Consider the following 12964-nt stretch of genomic DNA (forward strand, 5'->3'; position numbering starts at 1 on the left):
AAATCATTCAAGGTGGCAGGACAGTTTAAGAAAGCAATTAAAAAGGTATATGGGATCCTGGGTTTTTATAAATAGAGGCTGAGAGTACAAAAGCAAGGCAGTTATGGTGAACCTTTAAGACACGGTTTGGTCCTCAACCGCACTTTAGGAAGGATGTGAAGGCTTTAAGAGAGTATTCAGAAAAGATTTATGCAAATGGTTCCAGGGTTGATGGACTTCAGTTATGTGGATATATTGGAGAATCTGGGGTTGTTTTCCTTAGAGGTTCAGAGATTATCAAACTACTACATTAAGGTTTTCTATCTGTGCAGTACATTCCATCAGTTTTCCAAACTCCAGACAGCTGGGTCCCTGCTGTAGCCTTTTCAGTTAACTCAGTATACTGCTCCTTTCAGATTCTCAAGAATGTAGTCAATGGTTGTTGGAAAGAATACATGTGTTTGAATTTGCTTTCAAATAGTATAAATAGGAACTAGAAACCTCAGAAATGCTCACAGACCACCTGTTAAAAAGCACTGGTGAAAAGACTGTCAATCTGACAATTCAAAATACATTATAAACTGAAGTGAACACTGATAGTGGTCCTCTAAAGTGAAAATATCCAGTTTTCAAAAATGTAACTTTGTTTAAAGTTTAAAGTTTGTTTAAAGTTTAAAGCCTTCTGCTTTGTATTTGCAGGAAATGCAAGTTTCATACCCAAGAATAAAAACAATCAAAAAGGTTAACAACTAATTTAAACTTTTATTTTTTCCGGTAATGTGCTAATTTTCAATTTTTAAACAGAGCTCCAAAGCTGTTACACGTCCCAGTTAAATATAAACTGTAACATTAAAATAACTCAGCATTTGAAAGCCATGGCTGACTGCAATAAACAATAATTTAATTGTTAGCAAGACTGAATTCAGCAACATTTGTAACAAAAGAGCATTGTTTTAAGTGATTCACAAAGACAGTACAATTATAATTAAACGGCATTCATTAACAGAACTTTATGATTGATCTACACAATGTGAATTGCTGACTTCTCCTCTGAAAGTCTGTGATCAATATTTTCAGTCTTTGTCCTTTCTTTTGAGATAAGTAATAACTGAACTTAGATCAGACCACATGTTGTACATCTGTGGAACATTTCTAGAGTAGAGCAACCCAACCACATGATTCTGTCAACAGGAACTAAAATATCAAACTTTTGCCATAACATTTATACAGCAGCAATATAGGTTATTTTCTTCCCATTATATCCAGTAAATGACAGCATCTTCTAGTAAACACTGTTGTCCTGTAAAAGCAGATATCATGACCATCTTTTCTAAAACCTCACTCTCACAAGAGAAGTCTGCAATTGCACATTGGTCTTAAGTCTCTGTACCCCTCTACCTTAAGAAAACAATGGAATTCCTATTATATGCAAACCATATAGGTATTTCAGAAATCCAGTGATTTAGAAACATGCTCATTTCCTGTTTGTCTCTGGCTAAAACAATTTAAATAAAAATGCCATTTAAAAAAACAATTAGTTGCATTGGCTGAAGACTACATCGCCCAAGGAAAGTGCAGAGAAAAGATTAACTATTCAAAGCTCAAATTATTTGGCTTTTGAAAATTGTTCCCCTTTGTTGATGCAAAGCTAACAAATTATGATAATTAATTTGCCCTATATATAAATTAGATGTTATTTGTGGGGTAAACCTATCTTTCCTCAGGCAAACCAAATTTCCTGTATGTTGTATTTAATCTAACATTGGTGATCAAGGCAAAAGACATGATTAAGCATATGACATTAAAAAACTTGGAAACACTGAAGTACCATGAATGCTTTTAAGTTTTCAATTGGGGCAGAAAAGTGTTGAGAGTTAACCCCTTATTGTTTAATGAACAAATTCACAGTCAGAACTAAGAAAAGGAAAAGTATATAAGCGCTTCATGACATTCTAGCACCTAAAAACTATTAAGTTGTTAGCAAATTTCACACTGACATTATGGATAACATACTCTTCATTTGATGAGAATACAGTTTGTCGATTATTGCATAAGTTACATTCCATGCCATTAAATACCAGCAAATGCTGATTGATTTCACAACGGTACCATTAAGCAACAGTGCCTCATGCCTTTTACTGAGCCAGACTAATACAAATACATTTAAAGAAATTAGCATGCTACACATTGTCATACATTATATAACTGACTTTGTGAACTGCTAGCAGAAACTAACAATATTTTAACTACCAGTAATAACAAGTGCAATTATAAAGCTGCTGAATCCAACATACATAGTTCACCATTTGAAAGAAAATATAATCAGTAAAAGGCACATTACCATATTTAAAATACACATCAAAATGATTTAGAAAGATTACACACACCATGAATACAAATTAACATATATAACCCAAAAAATAATCTACAATGCCCAATACATTCATTACTAGAGCACAATCCAGTATGGCTACAAAAATAAATTTGTGTAAACAAAATCTAAGATTTTCAAAAATGCACGAGCAAATCATCTTTTATTCCCTTCGTTATGTAGGTCACATTGCCGTACATTTAAATGTGTGTACGGTTTTAATGCTTTATTAAAATCTGTAGCAAACTATTTCCATAAAATTTATACCAAAAATGAGAACTGTAAACCTATTATACAAAGGCATGTTGCAATCTAAATTATAAAAAGGCAGCACTGATTACTGTGGATTTTGACTGCAAACCATTTTCCTTTATAAATTCATAAAGGTTGTAAAGTTACATGTGGGCCATGCTAATCAGAAAGGCAAAATGTATTCATTCTTTTGTAGAGATGAATATATTCTGGAATGTTTCAACAAATTCAATTTGTGATTTCCAAAATTCACTTTCCAACTGGAAACTTTCTCTCCTTCAATGATCCGAAATTAGTGAGTCACAAGTAAATTTAAATACATAAAAAATTAGGCAATTCAGAATGGAAGTGCTCTACAGTATTGATTTATATTGAAGAAACTGAAATATAAGTGCACTTTGGATGTGCGTAGTCTATAATATTAATGTGACTACAAACTTTCACTGAAGACTGGATGGTAAAGTTCCCACGTCTGTGAATGAAAGCCCATGATTTTCTGTCAACTAAAATAAATGGGCTGGCAAATGTATTCCAACCAACACATAATTTTGAGATGTTTGTTTTTTTTTCCATTGTTGAATTAGGAATTGCTATGAGTGGATACCATAAATATAATAAAAAGAAAAAAATCCTGGCAAGATTGAATATTTTATTATTAGCCCAATTCTTCCTAACTACTGACCCGGGGGTGGGGGGAGGGTGGGGGGAGAAGACCTGTATTCATGGTACATCAAATAAATGCAAATGATATTCCTTCAATAGGAAATCAAGTCCCCAACATAGAATGCTTCCCTACACAATTTATACAAGAGCAGAAATTCAAGAGCTCAGCAGTGAAATAGTTGTAAGAGTTACTTATTTAATATTTTAAAAAGGCATTTTGTTTCATTAGCAAACCAACAATCTGTACAGAACGTAAGCTGCAAATTGCATAGTTTTGGTTTTATTTGTTATGGGGTGGGAGGACCAAGGTGGTTTAGGAAAGTAATTTTATCAGTGTTTTGAAGGTTGACTGCATTTTTGGAGCATGGTCAAATATAAAGGCAATCTAAAAAGTATTAAAACATACATAGTCTGATCTCATACCATATTTATATAGTGTAAGTCAAATGATGACAGCTGTGTTTTATTAGCATCTAACATCAATCTTAAAACAGCTACTTAATGACAAAATGCCTTTGAAGCTGTGGTTCAGTTAGTACCACTCTTGCCTCTGAGTCAGAAGGTAGTGGGTTCAAGTCCCACTCCGCTGACTTGAGCACAAAAATCTAGGCTAACACTCCAGTGCAGTACTGAGGGAATGTTGCACTGTCAGAGGTGCTGACTTTCAGATGGGGCATAAACTGAGGCCCATCTGCTCTCTGGTGGTCGTAAAAGAACCAGTGGTACTATTTGAAGATCAGGTGAGTTAGGTCTAGTGTTCTGGCCAATGTTTATGCCTTATCAACATTATCTGGTCATTGTCACATTGTTGTTTATCGGATCTGGCTGCTGCATTTTCTATAATAGTGACAACACTTCAAAGTACTTCATTGACTGTAAAGTGCCTGAGGTCATGAAAGACGCTATATAAATGCAAGTAAATCTTTAAAACTGGCAATTAATACTGGTTGCACACAAATCATGGGTTTTTGACTAGAATAAAATCTATGAAAAACTGTATTTTCACATTTCAGCAATTCCATTACTACAGTACTTCTTTTCAACATAACCAATGAAATGATGTGCTCTTTAGTTAAACTAGAGTTGACTGCATTAGTAAATATTAAGTTATGAGAGCTTAACAAAAGCCTAAACGCTCAAACTCACTTTGTATCACCATTTAGTCAGAAGATAAAGCTGCTCTCAAATGATACAGATGAACAAATCATTTGGATTAAGTAAACTTTGTTGACGGGAAGCTACAGAGCATTTATTATTTCCCTTCAATTTTCAAAGTTAAAAAGTATTATTAACTCAGCACTAATTTGTTAACCAGGTTTCATAATCAAAAATATGATACCAATATTCAACTTCTTACAGTGGAGTGTTACACATCTTAGTGATATAAAAAAAAACTAACTTGTATTTATATAGATCCTACAATGACTTCAGGTCATCCCAACAATGAATTACTTTTGGAGTGCAGTCACTACTCTTTCGTAAGCAAACATCAATTTATACATTTATAGTTTATTAATTAATTTGTTCTAATACAAAATGGTCTACAAATAGTTAATGCTTGTGTCCGTATGCATTGTTACATTTTCTTGTATGAACATATCTAAAAAGCTCTATACTGCAGTTTTGTGAAAGAAAGATGTATGAAATGCAATTCTATTCTGAAAGTGTTAATACTGGTGGTTTAATTAGACTACAGATACATTTAACAAATGTAAAAATATTTAAATCAAAACTCAATTTGCATATGCTAACTGCCTATGAAATGAAGTTTAAAGATCTAGAAATAATATGCATTCCATACAAGAATCTTTTAAAGTGAAAATGTAATACGAAATCATATTTGGGAAGCTATTCAGACCATCATTTCTTGTTCATTTCAATTGATTGTTGGTTGCTTGTAATTGTAGATCTCAATATAATTAAATCCAAAGACTGTCAATGCTGCCTTTTTATTTTTATAATTTTATGCTTATGCAGAACTAATGTAATTTCCGTGGGTGCTATTATTTTGCCTTCAAATATAATCTCATAGTTAGCATCGTCCCAAAGAGATTCCTCCCTGAGCCAATCTTTCCAAATACAAACTATGAATACTACCTGGTTTATAATACCATTTTTCCAAAAATAAGATCACATGGTAATTTTCGTTAAAAGCATTAAATTGGCAAAAGTGTTTAGTGTAACATGGAGGAAAAAACAATTTTTGACCTATGTTAATAGTCCTATAAATATCTTAATCCTTCTCTACATTCACAAAGCTTTAAAATGCAAGATTTCAGATTGTCTAAGCCCAAGTATGAAAACTAGCATATGACTAGCTTAATGTAATAGAATGTCTCTACAGTCACAAAATGATTCCAGAATTCTAGAAATAAATCAAGTTAAACAAAAATAGCTTTGGTAACCTAGTACTGTACATAGTTAGATTTGTGAAAAATACTTTGCACATACAACCCAAAAAACTAAATATTAAATATATATTTCCTGAGTAAACAGTTAATCTGATTATTAGGAAGGTTTGGCAAGAATAATCATTAATACAGTACATTAGATACTAAATCTGAATTTAAATTAAAATTGAATCAATATTAAAATAAATATATGGAATGCTTTAACGATTATAATCCCTTAAACTGATATTACAAAAAAAAATCAATTTTGTCTTCATTAAGTGCATGCTACATCAAATATAGGTACTACTTTTATTTCCCCACCACAGAGGGTTAGTAAATCTAAGAACTAATCCTGAGTAACAATTCTTTTCCTCAATTTTTTATACAAATTACAGACTTAAAATGAAATTACTCAGTTATGTAGCACTCATACTCATTCAGTCTTTTAGTTCTGAAATGCAGTGATGATGACTACATTACAAACATTGCACTATGGGAAATATCAGGCTAAACACGTTGGATTATTCCTCCTCAGTGGAGCAGTTTATAATTATAGTAAATCCCTCAACAGACCAATTCAAATTAAGCACCCAACAGTAACCCATCTAAAGGATTCTGGTGGATACATTTTTCAAATGAGCAAGTAAAACTTTTATTCCTAGATCTGCACCTAGCTCTGTTGCCTAGACCTTAATATATAGATAAATGAAAGTTGTCACCAGTTTTCTAATTCAACAGCCTCATCAACCCAGGTATTACAAAACATGATTTTTTTTTTTGAGTAGATATACATTAATGCAAGGAAAAACAACTGTTTAGATTGGGAGCATGGGTTCCAAACTAGGGCAGTTCAAATGCCTCTTATTGATAGCACAGTGCAATAACATGCCATTAGTCACTTTTGCCCAACATCTTATTCAAGAGATTCATTTAATATTGGCCTAATTTGCATTATGACACCAAGTGTGGTTTAAAGTTTGCTTCAACAAGTGCTTTACACTTTAGTGTGGAATGCCTTAACTTGGATTTTTTTTTTTACCTTGTCTAGCAAAGCGTGCAAACAAGGCAATCATTAAATTGGTCATCTACCAGGACACTAGAAAAAGTTTTTTTTTAAAAATAGAGATGAGTCAAGTAGGTAAGATTCCTTGTGAATGCTATTTGTAACAGCAAACAAATTTATAAAGAATACACCTACAACTTTTCTAAGAGCAAACAGAAAATCCTCTCCCCACATGCACTAAGGACAATTCGTTGTTTTAACAAAAAGTAAAATAGTTTTAATGCCTATTCATTTTTAAGTTTTTAAAATCAATTTTCAGTAAAGTCTGCTGATTTGCATTATTCAATATTACATTACAGCAACAAAACTGTTACTTTGCTGAATCAAAAGCAATTTTTAAGGAATTCTCCTGTAAAATCCTTAAGACAAATTGGAAAAAGGTTTTTTCATTATTGGTGAAAGGAGATGGGTGTTACTGCTAGGATTTCAATTCGATGCTCGTTCTCACCGCTGTTGGGATATGGGTAGGGGAAAGGATGATACAGACAAAAGATGGCGGTACATTTAGCAAGATTCTTGTTTCCCCCGCCCACCCCAAACACAGTGTTTAACATAATGCATATTCAGATATTACACATTCACTTTTTCTTCTGAGAGACAGTACTCCAGTCAACTTGCATTTAAAATAAAAATAATTGGAAAAATCTGGTCTTCAGATTCCATAGCTGATCACTGCACTCTACAGAAGCCAGCAGAAATGCTGCAACTTGTGAAGCACACCATGATGAAATATATGGTCAATGAGGGAAAGAATGTCAGTTAAGATGCTACCGAATTTTACTTGTGGTTAACATGCTACTACTTAATGAAGATTCATGTTCATGAACTGAGAGAAACTTTTTTGATGAAAATTTCATTTGTATAGTGATTTTTTTTCTTCTGAATCCATTTGGCATATGTGGTACTTGTGAAATTAGAAAAGCTAACAAATGTATAGTGCACAGCTGATTGCTACCTAGTGACTGTTACTGGAGGTGTATGTGTAGATTCTAGTTAAGTACAGGATCAAACTTGACTGCAATAGTTCTGCAGTTAGTTAAGTAGCTCATATGCACATGGACAAGATATCATGGACCATGAATGTCCATAGTATCATGAATCATTACCTCAAGAGGTGTAATGTTATATAACTAACAAAGCTTAAAAACAGAAAATATATTTTCTTTTCTGGAATATGTGCATTCTAGAAGAACTTTAATCATGAAATAGCTGTAAATACTGCACTGGTTTGGTTCATGGGCTGTTAACCACAATCACACGTTACGTGAAAATATCGTTCTTTACAACCTCTCTACCTTTTCTGGAGTCCAAACACATAAACATACCTGTTTGTGAAGTGAGCTCAAAGGCTAATAAAAGTTATGATGTACGTTTAAATGTTTGAGGTATGAAACACACATATAGGGTTGCATGTACAATTCTTTCAGTTTGTTCATCTGAGAAAAGAAACCTACTCACTCACCAAGTTAAAAACTGGATGACTGTTTTTAAGTGCTTGACATAATTAAGTAAATTGTTCTTGGATGCACAGGCACATAACAGTGTATTTTTTTAGCAAATAATTTCAAACAGAATTGTTAAATATATCTTATTGTAACTTTGCAACACCATAACCAACCAGTGAGATATGACAATCTTGTTAGCTTATTGGAAAGGCAAGTACTCTTTTTTGAAATAGCCCTGTTTTTGGTTCTGAGGATTTAATCTATCATTACAATCTGATTTAGTCATGTGACTACAAAATAGAGTTAAAAGATAACATTTAAATTATAAGTAATTGAAAGTACTCAATTATCTAGACAGTTTTAAAAAAAATGTACAAATATAAGATTCCAATCTTGTTTTTCCAAACTTCTTCAAACCTCCTTATTATGATCAGTATCACAATACAATGGAAAGTGGACAGTACTGCTCCAAAGTTTCAGACCTAAACTAAATCTAGGATTTGACCAGGGTATATAACAAGTAATTAATAAAAGAGAAGGTTGTGACAAATTCTATAACAATGCATAGAATTTCAGCTAGAATGGGAAAATAAATAGCCCATTGAATATATAAATCGTGCACTTCAGTGCCATTGCTTTTTTTTTGCAAAATTCAGTATTACAATTGGTCTTATTGTGTGTTAAGCCTCAGTTAGACAGGTCTAATGACAGTTATTAAACCTCATCAGGACTGAACATTTTTTCAATTTCTAATAATTTTTCATAATCTTAAGTAATTAATATTCTACATAATTGCAAAGCATAAAAGAACACACTTCATTGGATTTTTGAATAAATTCAACTCAGTAGAAATTATATTGTAGTTTGGAAAATAAAAAAGGTAAATGACTGGAATTCTTTACAGGTCTCAAATATGACAAAATCAGGCCAAAATGGGTGCTACATAAAACTGCAAACAATACTGTATTCCCTTAGTATTGTCACAGCAGCTCAATATTTTTCACCTCATTCACTAAAATCTGAATTCTTGTTTCAGCAGTAAGGGGGAAAAAAACAATTATTTGGTTTCTCTTTTCTTCCACACAAGATTTGGTGCAATCTCCTGAACAGCATGGTTACTATCTGATGATATTAACATATACCAAAGCCAGTTTCAAACAGAAATAAATTGGCCAATATCCTGATGCAGCAGAATTAGCCCATTACAGCACCAGGATTTCACAGAAGTGGTTATCAAATATGATATTTTCATACTGTACTGAGATCAAATGTCACTTTTCAGGTTTTCAGAAATTGATAAGCAATTAACTTCTTTCCACATCACTCTTCCTCTCTCTTCTCAGATATACAACTTGCCCTTACCATTCAGATTACCAAGTTAATTTCAAATTTAGGGAAACTATTTTTTAAACACATGTGGCTCATCATTAATCCTAGAAGTTCACACAATGCAACAGATACTGCAAAACTCCTTTAAACACTTCATCCACAGTTCGAAACATTCCATAGCAGAATTCACAAAACAGAACAACAGCTGCATTTTAAGCTATCATTTTTTCAACACCCTTCTCTCTTACAATCACCTTCTATCTTTATTGCTGCATATCCAGCATGGTCAGATTCAGGCTTCCCCAGCATTTTCTCTTCAGTGAATCTTTTGTCTTCATTTTTGACAGCACCCCCTTGACACAGCTCCTTTAGTGCTTTTTCAATTTCAACTTGTTTGACTAGTGTGCCCAGAGAACTTTTTGGCAAGGTCATCTGCAGTCCACACCAGAGGGCTGTACGAGCCTTGCGTGTTGACATAGTTAAATCCTTTATGGCAGCTGCCAGAGCCAAAACATCTGTAAACAGAAACAGGCAATGAATACACTGTCGTAGAAAGTAAGAGAACTAACTCAAAGCTAACTCTGGACAAGATCAGTATACATCACAGTGGCTAAATGACAGAGAGCAAGACAGTTCTTAAGGGATCAGTCAATACATTCAAATATCAACACATATTTAGTGCACTTTCACGTGTAGAAAACTTCTTGGTCCAACATTTACATGCTGTAGGGGAATAGTAAATACATTTTATATTGTATTTTTATTACTGACTAGAAAGCTGTTAACTAACAGTCTGTCTATTTTATAGTGCTTTATGAGCTAACCATAAGAATACCTTAGCTTTTGATATGCCCAAAGTTGTAACGGGAGGACTATCAGAGCCAATGTTTCTTAGAGGATTAGATTCTTAGATGATGTGCCAAATGGGGTGACAGTGATGTCCTATTTGTATGGGAAACTGAATAAAGGCTATTTTAAACAACAGAAGTCAATTCTCTTTTGCTTAAATTCCACTCATCACATACACCAGAAGCGAATATATTAGCAACTGCTTACCCTTGTCATCATTGTAGCGAGGTGCTCCTTGTCTCTGACGATTTGCAGCATTAATTATTTCATCTTTACGACGTGCTTGTGTGAAATGGATGGCTTCCAAATGGCAATTGAGAGTTGAAGATATATTAGCATGAACAGGAGAACTTCGGAGACGTTCCATTTTGCCAAGCAAAGTCAAGACCTGCCATTCAAATCAAACATTAGCTAAAAAGACAATTTTCTTACAGGCGAACGTAACTATGCTAACCACTGCAATGATAGGTACATGAAATTCCTCTTTGATCTCCAATTCTCAAAAAGTAACTTGGAAAATACAATCATTGCCACTCCAGTGCCTAGGTTGATGCCGAATGCTCCACCAGGGTTTTTTATTCTTTAATTTTTCTGTAGCAGTTTGATATAACTGAGTGGCTTGCTAGACCATTTCAGAGGGCAGTTAAGAGCCAACCACATTGCTGTGTGTCTTGAGTCACATGTAGGCCAGATTAGGTCAGGACGGCAGATTTCCTTCTCTGAAGGATATTAATGAACCAGATGTGTTTTTACAACAATCTGGTAGTTTCATGGTCGTCAATACTGAGACAAGGGGTAACCCCCAGGATGTTGATGGTGGGGAGTTCAGCAATGGTAATGTTGTTGAACGTCAAGAGAAGATGGTTAGATTCTCTCGTTGGAGATGGTCATTGTCTGGCACTTGTGTAATGAATGTTACTTGCCACATACCAGCACAAACCTGAAAGTTGTCCATGTCTTTCTTGTTGCATGCGGGCACGGACTGCTTCAGTGTCTGAGATGTTGCAATTGGTACTGAACGCTGTGCAAGCATCAGCAAATATCCCCACATATGACCTTATGTTGGAGGGAAGGTCTTGATGAAACAGCTGAAGATGGTTGGGCCCAGGACGTTTCCACAGAAGAACTCCTGAGGCTATATCCTGGGGCCTCCAACAACCACAACCATCTTCCTTTGTGCTAGGTATGATTCAAACCAGTGGAGAGTTTTCCCCTTGATTCCCGTTGACTTCAATTTTGTTAAGGCTCCTTGATGCCACACTGGGTCAAATGCTGCCTTGATGTCAAGGGCAGTCACTCTCACTTCACCTCTGGAATTCAGCTCTTTTGTCCACTGACCAGAAACTTAATTGGACCAGCCATACAAATACTGTGGCTACAAGGGCAGGTCAGAGGCTGGGAATTCTGCAGCGAGTAACTCATCTCCTGACTCCCCAAAGCTTGTCCACCATCTACAAGGCATAAGTTAAGAGTGTGATGGAATACTCTCCACTTGCCTGGATGAGTGTAGCTCCAACAGTACACTAAAGCTCAATACCACCCAGGACAGAGCAGCCCACTTGATCGGCACCCCATTCACATCTTAAACATTCACTCCCTCTACCACTGGCGCAAAGTGGCAGCAGTATGTACCATCTACAAAATGCACTGCAGCAACTCGAGCCTCCTTCAACAGTATGGGAACATCGCCACCTGCAAGTTCCCCTCCAAGTCACACACCATCCTGACCTGGAACTGTATCGCCATTTCTTCACTGTTACTGGATGAAAAACCTGGTACTCCCTCCTTAATAGCACTGTGGGTGTACCTACATCACATGGATTGCAGTGGTTCAAGAATTAGCTCACCACCACCTTTTCAAGGGCAATTAGGGGTGGGTAGTAAGTGCTAGACTTACCATCCAACAAATGAGTTAAAAAAAAAAACATTTCAACAGATTTCTGTGGAAATTCATCCAAATCACTGTCAAGCACTACATGGAAAGGATTACACACATGGAGAACATTAGAGCGTGAAGAAATGAACAGGTGAAATAGAAGAATTTGGTTAACTTGCTGAAAGTTTGAGACAAAATTGCAGAGGCTCTGGCCATAATCTTCCAATCCTCCTTTGATGACATGGTGGTGCCAGAGGACTGCAAATGTTACAACCCTGTTTAAAAAAGGGGAGAGCAATAAACCCAAAAACTACAGTCAGCCTAACATTGGTGGTGGGGCAATGTTTAGAGACAATAATCAGGAACAAAATTAACAGGCATTTGGAAAAATATGAGTAAATAAGTGAAAGTCAGCACAGATTAGTTCAAGGCAAAACTTGTTTGACTAACTTGATCAAGTTCATTGATGAAGTAACAGAGAAGGTTGATGAGGGTAGTATGATTATGACTCTATGTTATGTATATTGGCTTTCAACAGATGTTTGACAAAGTACAACATAATAGATATATTAGCAAAATTGAAGGGACAGTGGCAATATGGATACAAAATTGCAGGACTAGGACCATTGCAATTTTAAAAAATATATTAATGGCGTGGACTTGGGAATAGATGGCATAAATTTGAAACTTCAAAATGTAGTAAAACAATAAGAAGGATAGTGACAGACTTCAGGAATATGTAGA

General features: G+C 34.9%; 1 protein-coding gene across 4 annotated transcripts in view; it reads right to left on the reverse strand.

Annotated features, from left to right (window-relative positions):
* Window positions 1–721: 721 nt before the first annotated feature.
* Window positions 722–12964, reverse strand: part of LOC137350555 (meiosis-specific coiled-coil domain-containing protein MEIOC-like) — a 131320-nt gene continuing 119077 nt past the window's right edge. For all 4 annotated transcript variants that reach the window (XM_068015214.1, XM_068015217.1, XM_068015225.1 and 1 more), the window contains 2 exons: window positions 10552–10732; window positions 722–10010 (listed from right to left, as the gene is read on the reverse strand). In XM_068015214.1, coding sequence (XP_067871315.1) covers window positions 9724–10010; window positions 10552–10732 — 468 coding nt within the window. In that variant the 3' untranslated portion in view covers window positions 722–9723. The remainder of the gene's footprint in view (window positions 10011–10551; window positions 10733–12964) is intronic.

This window comes from Heterodontus francisci, chromosome 2, assembly GCF_036365525.1.
Source record: "Heterodontus francisci isolate sHetFra1 chromosome 2, sHetFra1.hap1, whole genome shotgun sequence".
NCBI lineage: Eukaryota > Metazoa > Chordata > Chondrichthyes > Heterodontiformes > Heterodontidae > Heterodontus > Heterodontus francisci.